We start from the raw sequence: 26,134 nt of genomic DNA, 5'->3' as shown, positions 1-26,134 counted from the left end.
GTTTCCTATGGGGATTGTGCCATTTGGTGACAATGTTGAAGTTTTCTCAGGTACTTATTACACATGCTGTATCCTGCATTAATCTATTCTTTTATGTTTTTTTTCTTAATGTATGTCAAAAAGAACTACTACAATATTATGGGAATGTTGGAACAATTTATGCTCACTCATTTAATGTTTCCTTACTTTGAGAAGAATGTTTTGCTTACACTTAAGTTCTGAACCATTAACCACTACAAATGTTTTCATACTGCACATTGATAATTTTTGCCAAAAAAAATAAATATATATATTTATATATCAGTGAATGTTGGTGATTGGTTTCCTTTTTGGTTAATCAAATTGAAACACAAAGTCTTGAAGCATTACTTAACACTTTATACTGTAAGTTCAATTATTTTCAATGATGTGATACAATAATAAAAACGCCTCACAAAACAAAACATAAAAGCATTGTGTTTATTAAGAAATGTTACATGAAGATAGAGGATACTGTTTTTTCCTCTACCTTAAGTCCAGGTTGATTTTAAAATGTCAGAACCAATTACATTTTGACTTGCAGTTGCATTTATGTGCTTCATTATAGAAACAGTTTGCCGTTATTATCCCCAGTCCCCTTTACAATATCATAAACAATTTATTCACTCGTGTTTTCTGTCTTTTAGAAAGAAAAACAAAAAAGGTTAGTTGGAGGATAACATTTGAAGTGGTCTGGTTTGTAACAACAAAGGCCAGTCCTAGAACATCCATCTCTTATGAGGCTTCAAAAATAACTTACACAAATTCTGTACATAATTACATAAGGCTGCCTTTCCATTTGCGTATAGTGTACATGAAGGAAAGAAAGGACAGCCTTTAACAAAGTGGTCATTCTGGCAAAAAAGCACTCTGAGCATTTGAAGGCAAGGTCCTGAAAATGTGTTTTGCACACCACAAGTAGTTTTCAGTATTCCTGATAATAACAAAATCATTTCTATTCCTAACGTCTGCAGACATGAAAGGGGAGTGTTCATGGAAGAATTGAACAGTTTTAACAAAGAGAATATGAATTAGTGACTTTGGTCAATTCTCTACACACTCTTGGGAAACTCTCTCACTTGGCACGTCATCCAGTCATGGGTTTTACATTCATCAGCCATGGCCCACACTTTCATACACCCCCAGAAAGTATTTCAATAGACAAAAAATACCTCTGCTGTTAAAAGCACTATTTTTTTAATTCTTCTTTTAAATGTTAGCAATGGGACATTTCCGAATCACCTTCGTCAGTAACAAACCAAGATGCCAATAAAGGTTATAACTTATCATCTGGGAGCAGGAAACAGTAAAGTCAACAGTTACAGTTAAGAATACCTGAACATCCTGAACAAGGTTGACATAGTCTTGACATAATTAACAACTTCATTTAAATGATGATTTCAAATCAAGCTAATAGCAGGCATCTTGAAATATTTAAGGCTTGTTTAAAAGCAAATGACAAGGAATGCTACAGAAGGATTTCATTTCTTGTCAAGAGTGTAGTAAAAATATTGGAACAGCTTCTGGGCTGGCAATCAAATTCTTCTTCCTTTATTATTGCATGTTGGCCTCTGAATAAAACCTACATCTAATGTGGTCCATGATGACACATCCAAGCTCACTTACTGGGGAGAAATAAAACGCCACAATATTGGTGGAAGCGGTCTGCCTTAGTGTAACTATTAATTGGCATGTTTTATTTTTGGTTTTGATAGTGTGAGGGGAAAATGACACATAAAACCCATTCCCCCCCCTTAACACAACCACTTCCTGCTGAGATGTGAAGACTGAGCGGCCTGCTTGCTGTGGCGATACTACATATGCAACCTTGCCTCCCCCACTTGTGCTTGTGGCCTCGCCCTGCCTCCTGACCCCTCCTCCATGGAGAAAACAAATAAGTTTCCCAGCTGTCAGCTATTCTTCATTCACCATCCAGTTTGCGAATGAGAAAATGACTTTATAATTGAGCTTTTGCGAGATATTGAAATATTATGCTGTTGTCTGTGATGTCATCATGACATATTACTTCCTGGTACGAGGCCACAAGCACAAGTGGAGGACGCAAGGTCGCATATTGGAACGTAGCCTAAGGCCTCTTTCCATTGTCCTATCTCCTGTCCTCCCTTGTGCTTGTGGCCTTGTGATTACGTCACAAGACAAAAGTTTGAACGGCGCTTTTGGAAGATATTAAATTAAATTAACGGTAATTTTCTCATTTGCAATCGAGATGTTGAATGGGGAAAAGTACCCCCTAAAAGTGTTGTGGCTAGGCTGACAGAGGGGAAACTGGCCACGAGCACAGGTTAAGGTCGGCAGTTAGGATAATGGGGAAAAAAACCCTAAATGTTGATGTGCTTCATGGCACGTGGAGTGTATGACTGTCTACAAGGGCATCTTGGGTAACTACAACACATTTAAAACGGACAAAATCAACCATGACAACAAAAAAGGAAAGCTTTTTGTCGTCCCTTATCTCACAAAAAAACCCTCAACATAATCAATGAACAATTTCAATGTTCAAGGCATTCAAATGAGTCAGTCGTATAAAAATAAACACGCTGCATAGCTCTGTGGAGATCAAGAATGACCCAAGTCTTCTGAGAGAACCTAGCAAGAGATCCACAGTGAAGATCCGTTCGTTCACGTCCTGTCTCTTCCACTTCATTCTCGCTCCATCTTCTGCCGCCATCTCCTCTCCCTCCCTCCCTTTCTCTCTCTCTCTTTCTCCATCCCATGGTGTGCAAAATTGTTCATCTCTCCCGCCATGTCCATTAACAGGGCTCTAAATTAACTTTTTTCCCCATCACCAGCCAAAATAGGTAGCTGATGTTACATCTCACTAGCCAAACACACACTCCCTAATGGGTCAAAATGGTTTGTAGTAAGTTGGTCCTATCTACCAGCCAAACTGTAATTTCACCAGCATTTGGCCGTTTGGCTGGTGTTAATTTAGAGCCCCGTGTCCATGGCCCAGCCCCACTCCGCCCTGTGCGAGCTCGAGGCTGAGGCTGAGTCCGAGCAGTAGCCGGGACCGGGCCGGGGCCGGGGCCGCATCACATGTTGTAGGCTACATATATAGGGTCCAGCTGGTCGGCCAGGAAGCCGTCGCGCAGGTGCATGCGCTGCTTCTCCCCGCGCGAGTTGATGGGGATGACGCCGGGGTCCACCACCACCACCACGCCCACGATCAGGTAGTGCTCCTCCAGCACCACGTTGGTCACCAGGGCCACCAGGTCCAGCGCCTCCTGCTCCGAGCCCTCCAGCTCCACCACCACCACCAGCAGGTTGGTCCACGTAAACACCGCACTGGAGACCAGGCAGACAGGGAAGACAGGACAGGGGGATGCAAAAACACAGCACGTGTCAGCAAACAGACACCAACACGCTAACATATATATTTTGTGTGTGTGCGGGGGGTGGGGGGTCAACTTTATTCCAGTGGGAGTGTGTGAGAGAGAGAGACGGGGGAGAATTGGGAAACACAAAATACAGCACGGGCAAGCCGACAGTCAGGAGTATGGTGAAATGGCATGGATCAAGTAGTAGTAGAGTAGAGTAGATTAACTTTATTAATCCCCAGGGGGAAATTCAGGAATTCAGTGTGGCGTTAAATGTGGTGGTTAGGGTGGAGCACGCAGTTTCCGGGGCGCCGGTAAGCGGCAGCAAGTCAAGTAGCTCTGTGTAGCTCTACTCAATCCATTTTACAATTTCGGCACTGATGATGACCAGCATGTATTAAAAAGGTTGTCAGTAATTTACTTCCCAAGACCGTCATATACAGTATATGAAGTCTAACCACTAAGGGTTGGGTTGAAACACGAAATGGAAGATTCTGGCTGTGAGGTCTGAAAGAAGAGAGATGTTTTCTCACTCACCATTCAGCGATGCTCTTGTGTGAGCGGATGACTGATGTCTCGATGTCTATGGGGTGGTAGCGCATGCCTCGTAGCTCCAAGGTCTCATCCAAGGACCCCACCACATACAGTGCATCATGCCTCTCTGAAACACACACACGCACATACAGGTCAGGCATAAGGTTTTCAAGGACAATTCCTGATTATTAAGGCTATTCCAAGGTGTCATATGATTACTCCAATAAATACAGTGCATCATGCCTCTCTGAAACACTCTCACACACACTCACACACACACACACACACTCACACACACACACACACACACACACGGAGGCATCTCAGGGGGGGCGTGTCGTGTGACATCTGATTTTGTGTCCCCCCCCCGAGGAAATGATTTCCTATCTCGCCAAAAACTCAATAAGTTTAAAGCCCTCACCAACATTATATTATTACAGTAATGTCATGAATTTGAATAGCATAGGAAATGAACACACATCTGCATTCGACTGCAGTCCCTCTTTGTTTAATCTCCACCAGTCACCTTTCCTTTGATTCTGCGCAGCGATCGCAAAATCAGTCATATTATAATTAATAATAATAACAATAATAACAATAATAAAGAAAATGGAATGATAGTATTAAAACCTAAACCAAATGTCCAACACATGCCAGAGAGTATGTAAAAGCTACAACGTTCGATGTGATGTTTTTGAACGTATGGATTCTTTTTATGGGCTCCTAGACGTGAATGGGAGCCACTCTTTCCGTTGTTTTTTTGTTTTTCAATCATTTTTTGTTCATTTTGAGTATATGACCTTCATGTGAGTATTTTAATTTGAGGGAAAAAACAAAAGTGTCTCATCTCAAAGATTGGCAGAGACGGTCTTTAGAAGGAGGACAATCAGTGGCGTTTGGACAAAATGCTATCTTCTTAACAATAAATAAATAATTAAAAACCACTCAAAAGAGCCAGTTTATTGAACGGCTCTTTGAAAGGAACAAGCCTTTACGACCTGGATCCAGTCAAAGAGCCATAAGACCAGAGATTCTTTAAGTATATAGAGATATGCCAATGTAATAGGATGCTATGGGCACCTAACATGACCAGGTTCCGGTCTGCCTAAAGGGGCGTGTCATAATACTCCTAGCATTGAATAGAACAGTCCTTAGGTCTGCCTAAAGGGGGCTTTACCCCCCTCCCCCTTGCAATAATAGAACCCGGAAACAATGGGCCAACGGCACCTCTCTCTCTACACTCTCTCTGATAAATCCCATCTCTACGGGCGTGGGTGCTGGCTGTCTTACCCCCGCTGGCGTCGGTCAGCTCGGTGCGGCGCAGGAAGCCAAGGTAGCCTGTGCGAGCCCACACCGTCTGCGTGTCGCCGAAGCTCAGCCTGGTGCAGAAGTGATCGGCATGCAGCGCCTCCTCCCCGTACACCGTGTAGTAACCGGTGGCATTGTGGGGACTGCTCACCCACACCTGAAAACACACACCAGAGGGGCAGAGAGAGGGAGATGTAAATGTTGTGGGGACTGCTCACCCACACCTGAAAACACACACCAGAGGGGCAGAGAGAGAGATGTAAATGCTGTGACTGTGCTCGTAAGGTATGGATGTGTCTTTTTTTGTCAAGTAAGGTCATTTCATTTTGAGAACTTCTCACCCAGACCTGTAATCAAATACCAGACAAAGACAGACGCTGAGGCATGAAAGGCATGCATGTGCCGTCTTTGTACATCAGAAATATGAGGCTTCATATATTACTTATGTAATGTAAGGAATGGATCTGTCTTCTTTATCAGGCAAAGTAATTTCATTGGTAGGACTTCTCAACAAGAACTGCAACATGACACCAGATGCAAAGGCTGTGGCTATGTACGTGACTTCAATGCCAACTGGGAATCGAGTACACGTATTACTAATGTGAGTCATGATTGTTTTTTGTGTATCAAGTAAGGTCATTCTCATTTGTTTAAGGTAGACATTAAATGCTGGCTATGATATGTCCAAGCTTATTAGTTTGGATCTGTGAAATAATCTGCCACTGTATTGTGTATGGTGCTGTACAAAATGATTAATTCCAAAAAGCTTTTCTTTCCGTTTCCCAAAGCACATGCACTATTAGTGATTCTCCGAGCATGCACAGCCATGAGTAACTTTCAGTTGATCACTGTCTTAGTGAGTAACACAAAGGATGAACCACATCCTAAAATACAGCCGTAGTTTAAGGGTAGACGCCTGGCTGATGAACAATGTTTTGATAGCAAGCATCTTACCTCCCCAAGGTGCGAGTCTCCCAGTGGGCCTTTGGTTTCCGTGTTGGCAATGATGACCTTCACGCCTGGCAGGATCTACCCAAGAAACAGATGATGCTGTGAGTGCTCCCTCCACTGATGACTACACATTATACCACTGGGTCACAGCTAAAACTAGAAATTCACTCAGAGAGTGAAGACCTCCGCCAAGGAAGCTGTTTGATAACATTTGTCTATGTTCCACCCTAATTTTTTAAAAGTCTTTCTGCCTTGTTTTTGTGGAGTTAGAAACTGGAATGTCAAAATTTGCCCTGTCCTGCAATGGTGAATAATCCAAAATTCCTGCATCCGGATCACCACCAAAATTTAATCACTTGTTCCTTTTGCCATTTCCAACAAATCCACAAAATTTCATCAAAATCCATTCAGAACTTTTTTAGTTATCCTGCTGACAGACAGACAGACAGACCAACACGGCCGAAAACCTACATAATAACTATGATATAAATAGACTGCTCAAACAAATAAAGGGAACAGCAAAGTAAAATAATGATTTCACAACAAGGTAATTAGACTGATATGAAATCTGCCTGTGCAGTTAGGAATCAACAGTGGTGGTGAATCCATTTCACTTTCTGTTGTGCAAATTGAACAAAATGCAACCAAAACTGCAGCCAGACAAAAGGATGAGAACGGAGAAATGCTCTATGTACACCACCGGCACCACCTCTTGCTAGACCTATGTAGTTATACCCACACAGTATTGCCAGCTTCACTCACTAGGTCCTGGGAAGCGTGTGCTGCATTTGTTTTCTGAGGGCATGGGCTTATCTTCCATTTGTTTGTCCTGGGCTGGCCCCCAACAAATACCTTAAAAATAGTTTTCTGCTCATTATCAGTATGTGGTGGAGCCTCTACAATATATCTTATCTTATAGTCTTGTGTGACTCATCGATGCATATCTACTATATTGTAGGGGTTGTTTTGGTAATTACCTCTCATTTCCACTTGTTGTCTGTTACAGACCAAACAGCAGGTGAAATGGATTCGAATCACCACTACACATGCTGCTGATTTCACAGACGTCTGACTGACTTGAAGTTTAGTTGCAATGTGTTGTTTTGGGGCACCCAGTATTTTTTGGACAGTGTGTATGACTGAGCAAAAATAAAAAAAAATCTCATACTAGCATTCATTCTTACCTTCCCCGACTCCATCAGTGGTAGGCTGTGTGGCGATCCTCTCTCCACCAATCGTACCCTGGGATTCACACAAAGACAGGTGAGGTCAGTTCAGTTCAGTTCAGTTCAGTTCAGTTCAGTTCAGTTCAGTTCAGTTCAGCTTAATTGGTACACGAAGGTAAATTGTGCTTGCAGTTTAAAAAGAAAGATGGGTGTCCTTACATATACGCCACAAAACATATGACATATAAACATGGAATGTAAAAACACATATAGGCTACACAAAAAATTCTAATACAAAGACAGATCATGTTTGAAGAAGCCATGTGCCATAATACATGGCGCGCACACCTAAAAAAAAGACTGTCCAGATCACCTCCCCACTCCCCCCATCCCCCAAAAGTGTACAATGTCAATGCAATTACAATACTGTATAGACAAAATAGTAGTAAAAGCTCGCACATCAAAACATCTGACCTAGAAGTAGGACAAACAAATAACCAGATAAAAAGAAAGTCAGCTTTAGCCAGGATTTTCTGCTACCGCTTAATTTTTTTTTTGTTCCATGATGGTTGAAGCTGACTTCCTGGCTGAAGCTGACTTTTCTCTGTTTTTATTCAGTACTGTACAGACAAACATTAAATGACGGGTACCTGTCGTGCCGAAGAGCTCTCATGTCCACATAGACTGTGGTTGGGTCAGGCCCGGCTGTACCCTGCAGGGAGAGAAGGGTCGTAGTGGTCAGTGCTTTGAAAAACCCTGTGCTTGATGTGCCAGACATGTATGGAAAAACAATGACTACTTTCACATGTGCAGGGCTGATAGTATTCAGGCTCCATGCCTGATTTCAGGCTTGACAGAGTTTGCAAAAATAAAAACATTGATAGTAATCAGCCATTAGGTTATTCTTATCTCAGAAAGTGTTACCGGATCAGGGTTTTCTTCTACTATCAGGCTTGAATAATGGGCATACACAGGCTATTAAATGTTTGAATAATGTGTCAAAATAGGCCTACGGTACGTCACTATGCAGTATCTTGTCGTCGTCGTTAGAGCAGGCGAAAAAGTTCAGGCTGAGGACTTTTTTTCACTATCACCCCTGCATGTGGCCTATTGCCAACTTCCTTTGGGAAGACGGAAGTATAGCATTTTTATTTTTTTTTACCAAGATGCAGTAAAAGCATGTCTGAGGTTCAGGGCAAAAAAAGGAGAAGAAAATAAGAAAGAAAAGCAGCATTTGCAGAAAAACTACAATAAGCCAAGCGGCAGCCAGTGCAATGTGACTGTTTTCTCCTTAAAAAAAGTACAACTCTTGAATGGAAACATACAAAAAAAAGTTTTGCCTTTAAGAGCATGGTGTTCCGCAGGACATGGTGTCAAGACAGGACTACGGTCTCATTTGTCTCACACCAAACCTCAGCTCACCACCAAGTTATGCAAAATCAGGCCCCTCACAAAAGCTTTAGAAAAAAGATGCACTGGGTATCTAAACAAAGTTGATAGAGTAACACACATTTTTTTTATGTGCTAGCGATTTAAAAATCGCAAAATTAGTTTCTGATACTGTGAAAAGTGATACTGATACTGTGTGATACTGTGGAAAAAGGGCAGAGTATCGGAGTGGTCAAGTGTGCAGTGGTGGCCTTCACGGCCAAAAAGCAGCTTGCAGCTAATGGACGCTCTCTCTCTCTCTCTCTCTCTCTCTCTCTCTCTCTCTCTCTCTCTCCACGCACGCACATGCAGAGATATATTGAAAAGCAGTGAGCCATTATCAATAGCAAAATAAATAGATAAATGATCAACAACATTGCCAGCCAGAGCAGTGCTATTATAAAATCTGTATATTGCACCACAGACAAACCTCAAAACACACGTCTGTTCAGGTTTGAACAGATCATTTTAATCATTAAAAAAAGCCCAATGGAGTGTTTGGCTACAGAGGAGTTGAAAAGAAAACTTGCTGAGTTGGGGGAAAAAATATGTATTGAATGAACTGTACATATTACGTTCTTGTCAGTTAGTGTGCTCTTATGAGCCGACTTCTCCTGTCTCTCCCCGGCTAACTCAATGGAACATTTGAATGGAAGGCCACAAGAAACGCCATGCCATGATGACAGCACACATACAACAACATCCAAACACAAACAAACACAGAGACAAGCAATACAGGTATGCCCCCTGTGCAGCTCTCTGGAAGCCCCAATGGCAGCCAGTGCTAGCAGCCATGATGCCCAGGTAGCCAGGCAGCCAGGTAGGCAGGCAGCCATGATGCCCAGGTAGCCAGGCAGCCAGGTAGGCAGGCAGCCATGATGCCCAGGTAGCCAGGCAGCCAGCCCACACACTACAGTCAGAGAGAGTAGAGAGAGAAAGCCTAGGTAGACCTAAGGACTGTTCTATTCAATGCTAGGAGTATTATGACACGCCCTTTAGGCAGACCGGAACCTGGTCATGTTAGGTGCCCATAGCAACATATTACATTGGCATATCTCTATATACTTAAAGAATCTCTGGTACAGTAGTACTGTACCTGCTCAGCCAGCTTCCCCAGCCTGTTGGGCTGACGAGGGGGCACAGGGAGAGGGGAGAGGAGAACAAGAGGAGAAAAGGACATGACACAGAGTAACACACACGCACACGCACACGCACACGCACACGCACACACACACACACACACACGACAGATACACACACAGGACAGATGCACACACAGACACAAACAGTGAGTGGGTTGTGAGTGACCAGAGAACAGAGAAAAAGACACACAATCGTACAGTACACACACAGGAAGTAGAGAGAGTCAACAGGCGTCAGAGTGAGTCGATGAAAGAAGAGGACGGACACAGCACAGCAGACATTAGAAATGCACTCAGAGAGTGCAGACCCCCGCCAAGGAAGCTGTTTGATAGAACATTTCACTATGCTACACCAAGTTTTTCGGCCTTCTTTTTGTTGAATTAGAAAATGAAATGTCAAAATTCACCCTATCCCGCAATGGTGAGGAGTCTTTAAAAATGTCCTGGATCCGGATCGTGACTAGTATGGTGGCGGTATTAAGAAACACAGTGATAAGAGGAGCTCAAACACTGACATCAAGGCTAAAAATCATGAAAAAGGTGGTCAGGGACAACAACCCCTTTCCCTTGTGTTACACAAAGGAAAAAATCACTTGTGTTGCATAAAAGATGAACTCTTTGATAAAATCAGTGTTCATCTTTCCATGTAGGCCTTAGTTCTTAGCTATTCCTGTTAGCATTCTGGCGGTAGGTGACCTGGGAGTGCAGAGAATGGCTGACAAGCGGACTGGCTGTACCGTAACAGTGGGGCTTTGAGTGGAGTGGGTACAGGGTAAGGTGTGTGTGTGTGTGTGTGTGTGTGTGTGTGTGTGTGTGTGTGTGTGTGTGTGTGTGTGTGTGTGTGTGTGTGTGTGTGTGTGTGTGTGTGTGTGTGTGTGTGTGTGTGATTATTGAGTATGTGCGTGTGCCTGCCTTTGCATATATGCATCTGTGTGCGTGAGTGGTTATAGGAGACGTGTGTCTCACCAGCTAGTGTATGTGTGATTGTGTGTGACTGTACATAATTGTGCATGCATGTTTGTGCGTGGCATGAGAATAAGCGTGTGTGTGTGTGTGTGTGTGTGTGTGTGTGTGTGTGTGTGTGTGTGTGTGTGTGTGTGTGTGTGTGTGTGTGTGTGTGTGTGTGTGTGTGTGTGTGTGTGTGTGTGTGTGCGTGTACGTGCTCTCACCTGCAGGCATATGGCCACGTTGACTCTGCACCCGAAGGTGGTGGAGACGGCGCGCGGGGAGAGGCCCAGGTCCTTGAAGATCTTGGAGAAGGACTGGGTCAGCGTGATGCGCGGCCGCTCCTCCGCCACCACCATGCATGTGCGCACGCACGACAGGTTCACGTTACGCAGCTACACGCCACGGCACGCCACGCAGCCAGGCAAGAGAAAATAGAGGACACGAGAGAGAATGAATGACTTGATTGATGGAATACAATAAATGTTAAAAAATATTTGAATGCTAAAGATGAATTGTTAATTAAAGATTAATTGAATACAATGAATTGTTTTGAGTTCGTGTGTGTGTGTGTGTGTGTCTAATGTTCTTGATGTTCTTAATTGTCCATGAGAGGCATGGCAATAAAGCATATTTGAATTTGAGAGAGAGAGAGAGAGAGAGAGAGACAGAGAGAGAGAGAGAGAGAGAGAGAGAGAGAGAGAGAGAGAGAGAGAGAGAGAGAGAGAGAGAGAGAGAGAGAGAGAGAGAGAGAGAGAGAGAGAGAGAGAGAGAGAGAGAGAGAGAGAATAGAGGAACAGTATGTATGCAATAAACCACGGGATGCAAGTGTTGCGCAGGTTTAGATTGCAGCAAGGAGTCTCCACAAAGCAGAAACAACATGAGTCATATTACTGCAAGCTATTTAATACCGTTTAAGCCTGATGCTGCGTTTTGCAGATGCCTTGAGCTTAAATGGGTTAACCTGTGTACCAACCACTTGGCAGTGAGGGCCAACAATGTAAAGGTATTCAAAAGCGTGGCGTGGCGTGGTGTAGTGTAGTATAGTGTGGAATGGTGTAGTGTAGTGTGGTGTGGCGTGGCATAGTGTAGTGTAGTGTGGCGTCGCGTAGTGTAGTGTGGTATAGTGTAGTGTGGTGTGGTGTAGTGTAGTGTAGTGTAGCGTAGCGTGGCGTGGCGTGGCGTAGTATAGTGCAGTGTGGCGCAGAGTAGTGTAGTGTAGTGTATTGTAGTGTAGTGTAGTGTGGCGTAGAGTAGTGTAGTGTAGTGCAGTCTGGTGTAGTGTAGTGTAGTGTAACGTGGTGTGGTGTGGTGTGGTGTGGTGTGGTGTGGTGTAGTGTAGTGTAGTGTAGTGTAGTGTAGTGTAGTGTAGTGTAGAGTAGTGTAGTGTAGTGTGGTGTAGTGGTATAGTGTGGAGTGTAGTGTAGTGCAGTCTGGTGTAGTGTAGTGTAGTGTCACGTGGTGTGGTGTGGTGTAGTGTAGTGTAACGTGGTGTAGCGTAGTGTAGTGTATTGTAGTGTAGTGTAGTGTAACGTGGTGTGGTGTAGTGTAGTGTAGTGTAGTGTATACTACAGGGCATGACATTAACTTTTTTGCTTACCGGCCACTGCGGCTAGTGGTTTTCCCAAGTCACTAGACATTCAGCTATTCTACTAGCCAAGAATTTAATATTGTTTTTTTCTTTATCATGACACTGTACATCTAACTTCAGAAGATGAGATGCTAAAGCAAGAAGACGAGTGCACTTCTACATGGAAATAAATCAAACAAATAGAAACTGAGTAACTGAGCTTTTTCTTGAACTAAATACGAACAATTGATACAGGGGCAAAGCGCAAAATAAAGGCTATGCTGATACTGTATGTCATATCGTAGAATAAGATACCTGCCAAATTGGCTAGTGAGACTGAAATTATTACTAGCCACAGCCAAGTTTTACCAGCATTTGGCCGGTTGGCTAGTGCCAGTGTCAAGCCCTGGTATACTAGTGTAGTGTGGTGTGGTGTGGTGTAGTGTAGTGTAGTGTAGTGTAGTGTAGTGTAGTGTAAAGTGGTGTGGTGTGGTGTGGTGTGGTGTAGTGTAGTGCAGTGTAGCGTGGTATATAGTCCAGCGGATGGGTGATTTGATCGTGCACTTTTGAGTAAAAGCATGAAAATCGGTACACATATCCTTCTTGGTATGCTGATTAATATTAGCGTTGGAGGCGTCGCGAAAAATTCTGCGTTTTCAAGATGGCCGCCAAATCCAATATGGCCGACCCATATTAATGAATCTACCTGACACTTTGTAGTAAAAGCATGAAAATCGGTACAAATATCCTTCTTGATATGCTGATTAACATTAGCATTGGAGGCGTCTTGAAAAATGTATTAATTTTCTAGATGGCCGCCAAATCCAATATGGCCAATTCATATTTATGAATCTACCTATCTACCTAACACTTGGTAGTAAAGGCATGAAAATCGGTACACATATCCTTCTTGATATGCTGATTAAGTTTAGCGTTGGAGGCGTTGCGCAAAATTCATCGTTTTCAAGATGGCCGCCAAATCCAATAAGACCGACCCATATTAATGAATCTACCAAAGACTTGGTAGTAAAAGCATGAAAATCGGTCCACATATCCTTCTTGATATGCTGATTAACATTAGCATTGGAGGAGTCACAAAAAAGTCATCGTTTTCAAGATGGCCGCCAAATCCAATATGACCAACCCATATTAATGAATCTACCTGACACTTGGTGGTAAAAGCATGAAAATCGGTACACATCTCCTTGATATGCTGATTAATATTAGCATTGGAGGCGTCGCGGGGAAAAAAATAATTGTTTTCAAGATGGCCGCCAAATATGGCCAGCCCATATTAACTACCTGGTAATTTGTGGTAAAAGCATGACAATTGGTACACATAGTTACTTCTTTACATTAGATGCTTATTCATATTAGGGGCCATGAACAAAAATCAAATATGACTGACCCATATTACAATACAATACATTGCAATATGTATTTATGTAGCACAGTATCACAACTATGAAGTTTACTCAAAGCGCTTTGAAAAAAGACATACACGCATACATACACATTCACACACTAGCTGTGCACAGTGTGCAGACTGCCGTACGGCACCGGTTGACTGACACACACACACACACACACACGGACACACACACACACACACACACACACACACACACGGACACACACACGGACACACACACGGACACACACACACGCACACACACACCATTATCATGGTCTAGAAATGAATCCTAATACTGTACATGTAAACTTTTCTCTCAAGTTATATTTTACATACCCTGAGTTGACTTTTTGATGGCCATCATGTTCCAACTGTGCCATTCACCATTTATTCAAAGTTTATGTCAATCTTTTAATTAGGCATTATTGGCAGTTTGATTGATGTTGGCCATAGTATACACCATTGTTCTGATCTGAAATGTAGCATGGATTCCATCCCTCAGTGAGGGTAACAGATCTTGGGGTGCAATTAGGAGAAAGAGTAGGGGTGTAAAGGCGATGGCTGCAGTTTGTTTGAATAGATACAACTGACATGATTGGATATGGGCTACACATATGCCAAATACCACATTCTTAACGACCTATAAACTGCCATGGGCAATCGTAAATCACAACTTTACTATGAGAAATTGCATAACCACCAGATTATATCACTTTTGAGATCACCTTGTGTTAACCAGGCAAGATATAAGCTTACCATACAACTTGCATTGGGTGCAGGATTGCAGTTTGTTTGAAAACCTTGTGCAGCTAGAAGTAGTCCTCAACTATTAGTTTCTTTGAAGTAAGCAATCATAACAATGTCCATGAATTAACAAATCAAGTTAACTTTCTATCTAGCAATCTTGAAATCCTGGCCCTTTTGGAATTTGTACAAGGCCTATGCAGTTATCACTAAGCGCTAGAGGTGCTGTACATCCCACAAGCCCCTCAAAAGTCTTGGATTTGTACATAACGCTATGCCGTATTACCTATTTGAGGCCTCAAGAATGCAATCAAACCGATTGAAGAGTATTAGCAGAGAACATTTCATACATATCTGTCCATCTGTACAAAACCTATAATGCAAACAAAGTCAACAATCTTCAAAGTGTAAGGCTTTAACACTTAAGTTTATGTAGGCTACCTATTATAGAGTGGTAGAACACAAGAGGTGATGCAAACTCTTGCACCTATTCTAAAGTCATCACATTACAGAAAATAATCTACTGTGGTGGTGGCAGACACAGTTTGGACAAAACCATAACATATGCATCACTTCACTTGATAACATGCCAATAATGTTTAATCCGTTTCAATGGTATTTTGTGAGTGTTAAATTATATGCAATGCCAAAATATTTTTGTAGAAAAATATGTATTTTCTTATAAACACTATCTTAGTTGGCCATTTTGAAAATTTGTTTTTTTCCCACAATGCCTCAATTTCTAATATTAATGAGCACATCAAGAAGTAAATGTGCACCAGTTTCCATGGTTTTACTAAAAGTGCCTGAAGGATTTATTAAAATGTGTTTGCCATATTTGATTTGGCAGCCATCTTGAAATGTAAACTTTTTTGCAAAGTATCGAATTCTTTTATCAATCAAAATATAAAAAAGTAACTGTGCACAAATTTCCATGCCTTTACTACAAACTGTCAGGTAGCTTCATTAATATGGGTTGGCCATAATGGATGTGGCGGCCATCTTAAAAATACAGCATTTTTTGCAATGCCTCCAATGCTAATATTAATCAGCATATCAAGAATGATATGTGTACCAATTTTCATGCTTTTAATACCAAGTGTCAAGAAGATTCATTAATATGGGTGGGCCATATTGGATTTGGCGGCCATCTTGAAAATGCAAAATTTTTCGCAACGCCTCCAATGCTAATATTAATCAGCATATCAAGAATGATATATGTACCAATTTTCATGCTTTTAATACCAAGTGTCAGGTAGATTCATTAATATGGGTCGGCCATACTGGATTTGGCGGCCATCTTGAAAACAATGCATTTTTCGCTACGTCTCCAATGCTAATATTAATCAGCATATCAAGAAGAATATGTGTACCGATTCTCATGCTTTTACTACCAAATATCAGGTAGATTCATTAATATGGGTTGGCCATATTGAATTTGGCGGCCATCTTGAAAACGATGCATTTTTCGCGACGCCTCCAACGCTAACATTAATCAGCATATCAAGAAGGATATGTGTACCGATTTTCATGCTTTCACTCAAAAGTGCACGATAAGGCCCTTTTGTGTGTCCCATCCGCTGAACTAATAGTGTAGTGTAGTGTAGTGTAGTGTAGTGCGGCCTTACCCTGAGTGCCTCTGTCTGTGAGCCCAGGCCCTTGGTGCACATCTCCATGACTGAGTAGTGTAGTGTAGTGTAGTGTAGTGTAGTGTAGTGTAGTGTAGTGTAGTGTAGTGTGGTGTAGTGTATTGTAGTGTAATGTATAATGTAGAGTAGTGTAGTGGGGCCTTACCCTGAGTGCCTCTGTCTGGGAGCCCAGGCCCTTGGTGCACATCTCCATGACGGAGTAGGAGCAGAAGGTGACGCGCACTTTGTACTGGCTGACGGCCGAGAGCCACAGCGACACGTTGCTCTCCAGCTCCAGAGGAGGCACCAAGATGGACTGGTGACCCGAGTACACACTGCAGAGGCACATGTAAGCATACGTAAGCATACGCACACACACACACACACGCGCACACACGCACACACACACACACGCGCACAAACACGCGCGCGCGCACGCACACACACACACACACACACACACACACACACACACACACACACACACACACACACACACACACACACACACACACACACACACACACACACACACACACACACACACACACACACACACACACACACACACACAGTTTAGGTCACATACAGAAGTACCAGGTCACATTCACTGGCATTGAACAGATGCATACCACACCTACGCACAGAGGAGAATTGAATTCATTTTCACAAACTGAGAGAAATTAATCACATACACACACACAACCTGTCAGTTTACACATGCACGCACACACTCAAAAACACGCACGCACATGCCCACACACACGCACACGCCTACACACACGCTCACGTACAAACACGCACACGTACAAACACGCACGCACACGTACAAACACGCATGCACACGTACAAACACACACGCACACGTACAAACACGCATGCACACTCACACGCACGCACACGTACAAACACGCACGCACACGTACACACACACACACACACACACACACACAGCCAGCCTAGCCACTGACCTGCAGAGGCACCAGAGTGCGAAGCCCAGTCCGCAGTAGGGGTCGAGGCAGATGGCGATCTGGCGCGAGGGGTACAGCTCACACTGCAGCTTGATGGAGCGACACAAGGCACTGGTGGCAGCATGGGACATCTGACATCACAGCATGGCCAGGGGCATTGTAGAAAAGGGCACAGGGAGAGACAAGACAAGGCAAGGGGATCTTACCACAATGCAACACAATACAACACAACACAACACAACACAATACAATACAATACAATACAACACAATACAACACAATACAACACAAGGCACTGGTGGCAGCATGGGAATTCTGACACCAGCGTGGCCACAGCTCGGCACAGGAAAAGACAACACAAGGCAGGGATCTTAAAGGATCAATTCAGTCAATTTCAATATCGTCACCTTCCTAAAATAATCGCCTAAGTCATTTTTTGGTCAAGTTCACGTTTTCGCCTAACTCATGTCCTCCCCCTTTCTGAGGGAGTTTTTGTGTTCCCTGACAAACCTGGAAAAAAATGACTTAGGCGATTATTTTAAGAAGGTGACGATATGCTGCTGTATTGCTCACGCTACCCTTGACTTGGCAGTACCCGGTGATGCTACATTTTTCAGCTAATCCCTTTCAGAGATATGAGCTATTCTAATGGGGGCAGCGTTTGTTTACATTTTTTTTTTTTAAATAACATAGGCCTACTCCAAATATTTTCCCAAAAGGTACCGCTGTTTGCTAGTTGTCTGCTGATGTTGTATAACCTTTCGGATGTTTTTTAGGAATAAATAAAAATGTTTTTTTGAAATGTAAACAAAGCGCTGCCCCCATTACAATGACCAGGATCTCGGAAAAGGCTGAAGAAGAAGAAGAAGAAAAAAACTCAGGTACTGACAAATAGTGTGAGCATTACAACTGCATGTTGAAATTGACTGAACTGGTCCTTTAACAGAGATCTTCGTCCTCAACTCAAAGTGTTGAATTAACTTCTACCTAACTAAATAACTACTTTGGACTTGTTGTAATTGAACTGCAACTACACTTCTCAGAGCTCAGTTCCACCAAATTGTTGCACCTTTGTTTCCAAATTTCAGACTAAATGTCTCCACACCTTTGAATGGAATACAATAGAAGACCGCTGTCCATGTATATGCGTCAGTAGGACGGTACCTTGACTCCGGCTAGGATGCCCGTGGTGGACACGCTGAAGTCCAGGTAGGCCAGCATCTCTGGCGTGGGCGGCTTGTAGATCTGAGGGGGCTTCTTCCTGGGCAGATCATCTGAAGGAGCCCAGCGATGACAGGTAACGCAAGAATAAGAAGGAGAGCGAAAGCAACACAGGAGCAGAGCAGGCATCACTACAGGTATTATAGTCTAGTCACAATGTTAACATTTTTTTTTTTACAAATGTTTGTTTATGTGTTTGATAATGGGATACAATACGAAATGTACGTAAGTGTAAACAATATGAAGGAAAAAACAAATACTCAGACAAAAAATAAACAAAAAAGTGTGCTCATTTACACAGACACAAGAAAACTACAACATGGATTGAGAACAGGGGCGTATACTAAGAAGCTGGTTTAGGAGTAAACCAGGTTAAGTTGAAGAGTTAAATCATCTAATAGAAGAGCCTGGAATCTTCGTTTTCTTGAGGACTCCAGGCTCTTCTATTAGATGATTTACCTCATAACTTAACCCGGTTTACTCCTGAAGCAGCTGTCGTAAAAAAAAAAATATTCCAGGCGAAAAAGCAACTCAATTGGTAAGCACTGCAGATTTTTAATAACGGTACCAGAGAGATAAAATGTCAGCAGGGTTCCCACACTTATTTAAAAATCACTTTCCAGGACATTTCCAGGACATTTCCAGGACCATTTTTTGGTAATTTAGGACGGATGTTTTCTCCGTCGAACCCACAATTTGGGCATACACAGCGACACACCGACAGGGGACAAGTAATAAATTAAACAACAGATGGAATGGTTCATTTTAACCTTTTAACCTTTAACCTTTCGGCGACTAAAATCCACATTTAGCAACTTTTTGGTAAAACATGTCTTTTCAGGTGCTGTTTCCACGTAGCAGGATATTTTTTTAGCAGGGTATTTTTTTCTCCTGCTAGGTGTAAATGCAACATGTGGATAAAAAAATCCTCCATTGTAACAAATGCGTTTCAGCCCCCTAAACAGGATATTTTTTTCTCCTGCTTTTTATACCTGGATTTTAAATATCTGCTACGTGGAAACGGAAGGCCAAAACCAATGCAAAACCAATACAAGCAGGAGAAAAAAATATCCACATACAAAAATATCCAGCTACGTGGAAACAGCACCTCAGTGACGCTGAGCTGCTGTCAGAAGCATTTCCTACGATTAAGCAGGGCTGCAGATATGCTCTGATCTCCAAAAAAAGATAGCACTACAATTTTTTGTAAGTAAGTGCTAGCACTGCCTATTTGTAGGCCTATTATGACCCTAGGCATGTTTTCGAGAGATATATAACGCCATCATATCATCTAGCGACTTTTCAGCAAGCCAACTAGCGACTTGTAGCGACTTTTGGCAACACTGAGTCAAAGAATATAACTGTGTATAAGTGCAATCAAAGATGGCAACCTGACCAAACTGTGCATGTGTGTGTGGACAATAATGTATTCAATGCGTGGATATAAATTCAATCGTCATGTCTAGACTCAAAAAAGAGTAAAAATTATACCACAAACAAAATCGGGAAAAAGTTGAAGGAAAAAAAATCCAGGACAAAATATTTTTTTCCAGGACATTTGGTGAATTTCCAGGACATTCAAGGACTTGAAAACATATCTCTAAATTTCCAGGTTTTCCAGGTTTTCCAGGACGTGTGGGAACCCTGGTCAGGAAACATACAGAAGTCTCAACATCACTTCCCGCCATTTGCTAATTTGTCACCTTTCCCCAGGCCAAAATTACCCCCTGATCTTTTGGGAGTCAGGATGTCTGCAATTTTATTTGTTTATATGATCCATTTGTCACAGGGAATAAGATTTGTCACTTCACAGCTTCTGAACTGCAATGGCAGGTACAGTACGGTAACGCACCTGTGTCCAGCACCATGGGCCAGCTCTTCACGTCCACTGCGGCCGCCGCCTCTTTGGATCTCAGTAGCTTCGTTATTGCTTGAGTGGTCAGGATGCACACAGACTTGCTCACCTGCCAGCCAGCCACAAGCAGACATTTGGGAAAAGAAGATGTATGCATATTCAATGGTCTTTGTGTACAAAAGGCACTCTACAAATAGAGAGCTGCCTTACAGCAAGTGGTGAAATACCCGAGAACATGAGTATACCTGTATTGTTTATTGTGTGGACTGGAAAAAAAAGATTCATCTGATTTGAGTGACTGGTGCTAGTGGAAAAGTATAAGGCTTTGTGTGTGTATGTATGTGTGTGTGTGTTTGTGTACACGGAGGCCTATGCTTTACCTCGACAATCATCTTGACGGTGGGGAGGGTGGTGGCCAGGTTTTGGGGGTGGGGGGGTCTGACTGTGACGGGCACACAGCCCGCATACAGGCAACCGTAAAAGGTTGCTATCAGGTCGATACCTGCAAAGGAGCACAAGGAAGAACCTGAGTCTTACTAGTTGACATATCGATCATTTTCAATATTATACAATTTGTGTGCGTGTGTGTTTGTGTGTGCATGTGTGTGCGAGAACTGCAGAATGGCAGATTGCACTCAAGCATATGCTGTATGTTGAATGTACAATGATGTGTTTTAGGTTTGTGTGTAACTGTGTATTCTTGTAAGCTTCTAGACAACTTAATTTCCTTTAGGAACAGTAATCTTCTCTATATTATAGTATAGTATTTTTAATGCCGTCTTGGCCAGGACTCCCTGGAAGAAGAGGTTTCTACCTCAATGGGACCTTCCTGGTTAAATAAAGGTCAAATTTGTATAATGCTCGATTTTTCACAAACTGTTCAGAAGGAACCGTTTTATGTTCTTCCTATGTGTGAAAACCGCTTCAGAGATGTAGACGAGATGTTATACTGTAATTATTTAACTACAATATTATTATCATCGTCATCCTAATCATTATTTTTATTCGAGAACCTAATTGTTTCCCAGTCAGACACAGCTGTGCATATGCTACTTTAAATCAGACAGAAAGGGATGCTGCAGGTCTGTAAAGTTCTTGTAGGTAGTAGTCAACTTAATTATTCGTCATCTTAATTATTATTTATCAGTCTTAGACAAAGCAAGGCATATGTTACTGTTCCAATCAGGCACAGTAAAAGGATGCTGGAGGTCTGTAAGGTTTTTGAAGGTAGGGGGGGTGCCGTGGAGGTGCTGTGCCCGTGCCAGGGGCCTCACCTGGGGGGTAGACCAGGGCCACGTGGTCCCCGGTGTTGAGGCGGCCCTTCTCCATCAGGGCCACGGCCACACGCTCCGCACGCTTGTGGAGCTGCAGACACGAGGCCGTGCTGGCAACCGTGCCCTGTTTAAAACACACACACACACACACACACGCACGCACGCACGCACGCAGGCACGCACGCACGCACGCACGCACGCACGCACGCACGCACGCACGCACACACACACAAACAAACAAACAAACAAACGCACACACATACGCACACACGCACACGCACAAATGAACCACTGTTGCATAACACAATACCCTGAGAAGAAAAAAGCAAGACCCTTGCTATTTTGAACTTCTTTAAAGTGAACATGTCACATCTGTTTCTTCATGCACCAAAGATAAGGCGGTGGCACTTCCTCATCTGACCAGGAGAGGGAGCCAGTACTCTACCTTAGCGTTGAGCAGCATGAAGAGGGGGTGGTCAGGGGTGGCCTGCGCCCGCCACTGCAGCACATCCTGCATATACAAGAACTGCAGAGAGCAGAGGAGAGAGAGCAAGACATTCAGTATAAAACAAGAACTGCAGAGAGCAGAGGATAGAGAGCAAGGCATTCAGTATAAAATGACGAGACCTGCAAGCAACCAAGGGAGTACACCAAGAGCATGGCTGAGTAGCAATCAAGCTTTAATTAACCTTGAGGTAGTGGTAAATCATCTAATAACCACCCAATCCTGAGTTTGGAGTCCTTATTTTCATAATGAAATGACACAAGATGGGCTATCTATTAGCAGTTTTACCACAGGAGAGGAGAGAGCAAGACATTCAGTACAAAACAAGACCTGCAAGCCACCAAGGGAGTATGCCAAGCACCTGGCTAAGTACAGTAGGAATTCAGGTGAAATTAACCTTGAGGTAGTGGTAAATTATCTAATACAAGAGTCCTGAGTCTGGAGTCTTTATTTTCATAATAAAATGGCACATGATGTGGGCTATCTATTGGCAGTTTTACCACTTTCATGCAGGTTCATTTAGACAGGTTCATAACTTAACCATGTTCTGGACATACTCCCCAATAAGGTGGCTGCGGCAAGCAACACACGTGAACAGCAAATAAATTATTCTGAAGCTTCGGTTGAGAATGCCAGTGGAGATGATGGATGGATGGATGGATGGATGGATGGATGGATGGATGGATGGATGGATGGATGGATGGATGGATGGATGGATGGATGGATGGATGGATGGATGGATGGATGAAAGATGATGATGATGATGATGATGATGATGAAGGATGGTGTCAGTGGAGGTGAAGGGGGTGAAGAATGGGGAGCCTTACCTTGCTTGAAGTCCCTGTCGCAACGTGTGTGTGTGTGTGTGTGTGTGTGTGTGTGTGTGTGTGTGTGTGTGTGTACATCTGTGTGTGTGCGTATGTGTTAGTGTGTGTGAATATGCGTGTATGTGTGAGTGTGTGTTTCACTCCTTGTAACAAGGCACAAAGTGGCGTGGTGTGCATGGGATGGGATGGGATGGGATGGGGATGACGCTACCTTACGTGCCTGGTCATTATCCTCGAGCTGGGCCACGTCCCTGCCGCAGGCCTGGGCGATCCGCTTCCCCGCCACCAGGTTACCCACGATCATGGAGGCCGGGCCCACCTCTAAGCCATCCAAACACACACACGCGCGCACGCGCACACATACAACAGTTAAACACGTGTGGAGAAAACATTAATGCATGCTTTCATGCATCCACATGCCTTTACACATACATAGTTGCACACAAACTCAACACACTCACTCACTCACTCACTCACTCACTCACTCACTCACTCACTCACTCACTCACCAACAAACACATACACACACTGGGACCCGGGTCAGACGTAATGGTACGGCGTCTAGTCACCACACCCACCACTAAAATGTATTTTGTTTGCTAAAATATACCCACCTGAAGGTCACGAAAACACAAACACATACATTACAATACATTACAATACAATACAATACAATACAACCTGTATCCATCTCTTTCCCTCTGTCTCTGCCACTATCTCTCTCTCTCATAATACATACAGTTGAGGACGATATTACTAGCCCCCCTCCTGAAATTAGACATATCTCTTCATTGATCATTGAGAATGATCATTATTAATAAATGTATGTTATTCTGGAAACGAATACACCATGGAGATAGTATCCAATAAGTTAAATTTGGACTTTTCCATTTTCACAATGAGTTTAAACAAAAAAGTGTAAAAATGGCAAGGACAAAATTATTAGCCCCCTTATCATTAATAGTCAATACAGTGCCATTTATGAACAAAAAATGACACCAGGCACTTTGATTAGATGTTAACTATGTTGGCACATGTCCTACCAGGGATTTTGGCCCATTTTTTTCATTGCAAATACTTCAGCTGGTCCAAATTGCATGGATGTTGAGGATGGGCATTCATTTTCAGCACTCTTCAAATACTATCTAAAGGATTGAGGTCTGAACCACTCCATGACCATGGTTTTAGTATCCTTGAAGAACATTTGAATTATTTTGGATGCAAGTTTTGGGTTATCTTATTGAAAGATCCAGTGAAGATCTTACCTCCCTCTATGAGCATATTTTTGCAAGGTCACTTTCCACATTCTATCATAATTTTCAGTTTTTATGGTGCCGTACACCCAAACAAGGTTTCCTGTGGCTGAGGCTGCCACAGAATGATGCATCCAACACCATGTTAAATTGTGGAAACCATCTTATAACGATTCAAGGCCTATCCCTTTCTTCACCGGACAGAAGCAGAATCCATGCATCAAAGCAGGTGCAATTGAATATCATCAGATGAAAGCAGAGACATTCAAAACTCATTTTTGACTTTCAAATGTTCACAGGCAAAGCTCAATAACACTCTGATATGCACTGCCTTTAGTAAAGGGGTTCTTCCGTGATGATGGCCCCAAATCCCAATATGATGACAAGCCCTAACAACTGTCTTTCTTCGGGGGGAAAATACCTCCAGGTGAGGCCAGGTCAATAACAATTATCTAGGCAGGTGTCCAATGCTTCTTTGGTCTAATGAGGCTAAGCAGTTTCCACAGTTTCACATAGTGGTGGGGCATCAAGTTTAGTGTGTTATTCAGCCTCAGACACAGGGAGTCTGGGTCTGAATCTGGATCGCTGGGTCTTGCAACAACATTGTAACCCACAGCATACATTTAGATTAGTTCAGAGGTTCTTCAACAACACTAAAATCATGATATTGGAATCACCCGCTCATAGTCCAGTCCTCAATCCCACTGAGAGTCTGTGGTTAATGTCTATGTTCAGCATCCATGCGATTTGGACCAGCTAGAACACTTTGCAGTGAAGAAGTGGGGCAAAATCCCTAGTGGGGCATGTGCCAACCTAGGTAGCAACTTATCAGAGCCTGTTGTCAGTTTTGGTTCATAAATGGCGCCATATTGACTATTAATGATCAGGGGGCTAATAATTTTGTCCTTGTAATTTTTGCCCTTTTTTGTTTAAACTCATCGTAACAATAGAAAAATCAAAATTCAACTCATTGAACATTATCTCCATCAGTGTATTTGTTTCCAGAATAACAGAAACGGTTAATAATGTTCATTCTTACTGAGAAATCAAGAGAAATGTCTAATTTCAGGAGGGGGGCTAATAATATCGTCCTCAACTGTACATTATGCACACACCCCACCCATGCACACACACCAGCATGCCTGCATTCCCATTACGGAGGTGCTGTGAGCATTGTAAGTAAGGCATGCGGCTCCTTCTGCACACACCTGTACCTGGCTGCTTCTGGCGCGGCTTGGGCAGGTTGGTGACGCAGGTGTGCGGGCACATGAGCACGTTGCAGGGGTGCAGCGCCCCCTCCAGGAAGCGCTGCTTGGTCTCGGAGATGTGGATGCCACCCAGCGGAGCCTTGGGTAGCGTGTTGGCCGGCACCAGCGCCAGGCAGTACACCCCCACCTGGTGGATACTGTCTATGGCCTGGGGAGGGAGAGAGGGAGGGAGGGGGGGAGAGAGATGGAGGGATGGAGAGATGGTGGGGGGAGGGAGAGACGGGGGAGAGAGAGAGAGAGAGAGAGAGAGAGAGAGAGAGAGAGAGAGAGAGAAGGAGAGAAGGAGAGGGGGGAGAGAAGGAGAGAAGGAGAGGGGGAGATGGGGATGGAGAGATGGAGAGATGGAGGGAGAGAGAAGGGGGGGAGAGGGAGGGGGGGGAGGTGACGGGGGAGAGAGAGGGAGAGGGGGGGATGGGGATGGAGAGATGGAGAGATGGAGGGAGGGGGGGTAGAGATGGAGAGAGAAGGGGGGAGAGAGGGGGGAGAGAGGAAGAGAGGGGAGGGGAGGAAGAGGTGACGGGGGAGAGAAAGAGAGAGAGAGAAGGAGAGAAGGAGAGGGGGGAGAGAAGGAGAGGGGGGAGGTGAGAGAGAGATGGAGAGGGGGGGAGATGGACAGAGAGAGAGAGAGAGAGAGAAGGAGAAGGGAGAGAGAGAAGGGGAGGGAGATGGAAAGATGGAGCAAGGGAAAGAGGGAGGTGACGGTGGGGAGAAAGAGAGGCCGAGAGTGTGAGGGAGAGACATACACATATCCGAACACGTGTGCACGCGCGCACG

General features: G+C 43.5%; 1 protein-coding gene across 9 annotated transcripts in view; it reads right to left on the bottom strand.

Moving 5' to 3' along the window:
• Positions 1-445: 445 nt before the first annotated feature.
• dip2a (disco-interacting protein 2 homolog A) overlaps positions 446-26,134 on the bottom strand; it is a 219,551-nt gene continuing 193,862 nt past the window's right edge. For 4 of the 9 annotated variants that reach the window (XM_063213515.1, XM_063213519.1, XM_063213522.1 and 1 more), the window contains 16 exons: positions 25,301-25,508; positions 23,051-23,160; positions 21,953-22,033; positions 21,508-21,631; positions 20,614-20,735; positions 20,231-20,342; positions 18,322-18,431; positions 17,158-17,288; positions 16,353-16,521; positions 11,055-11,225; positions 7,966-8,027; positions 7,334-7,391; positions 6,153-6,227; positions 5,181-5,355; positions 3,894-4,017; positions 446-3,324 (listed from right to left, as the gene is read on the bottom strand). In XM_063213515.1, the coding sequence (XP_063069585.1) occupies positions 3,072-3,324; positions 3,894-4,017; positions 5,181-5,355; positions 6,153-6,227; positions 7,334-7,391; positions 7,966-8,027; positions 11,055-11,225; positions 16,353-16,521; positions 17,158-17,288; positions 18,322-18,431; positions 20,231-20,342; positions 20,614-20,735; positions 21,508-21,631; positions 21,953-22,033; positions 23,051-23,160; positions 25,301-25,508 (2,085 nt within the window). In that variant the 3' untranslated portion in view covers positions 446-3,071. The remainder of the gene's footprint in view (positions 3,325-3,893; positions 4,018-5,180; positions 5,356-6,152; positions 6,228-7,333; positions 7,392-7,965; positions 8,028-11,054; positions 11,226-16,352; positions 16,522-17,157; positions 17,289-18,321; positions 18,432-20,230; positions 20,343-20,613; positions 20,736-21,507; positions 21,632-21,952; positions 22,034-23,050; positions 23,161-25,300; positions 25,509-26,134) is intronic. The other 5 variants (XM_063213516.1, XM_063213520.1, XM_063213518.1 and 2 more) reach the window with 3 other exon arrangements.

Source organism: Engraulis encrasicolus, chromosome 13 (assembly GCF_034702125.1).
Source record: "Engraulis encrasicolus isolate BLACKSEA-1 chromosome 13, IST_EnEncr_1.0, whole genome shotgun sequence".
NCBI lineage: Eukaryota > Metazoa > Chordata > Actinopteri > Clupeiformes > Engraulidae > Engraulis > Engraulis encrasicolus.
This window is presented reverse-complemented; position numbering and strand designations above follow the sequence as displayed.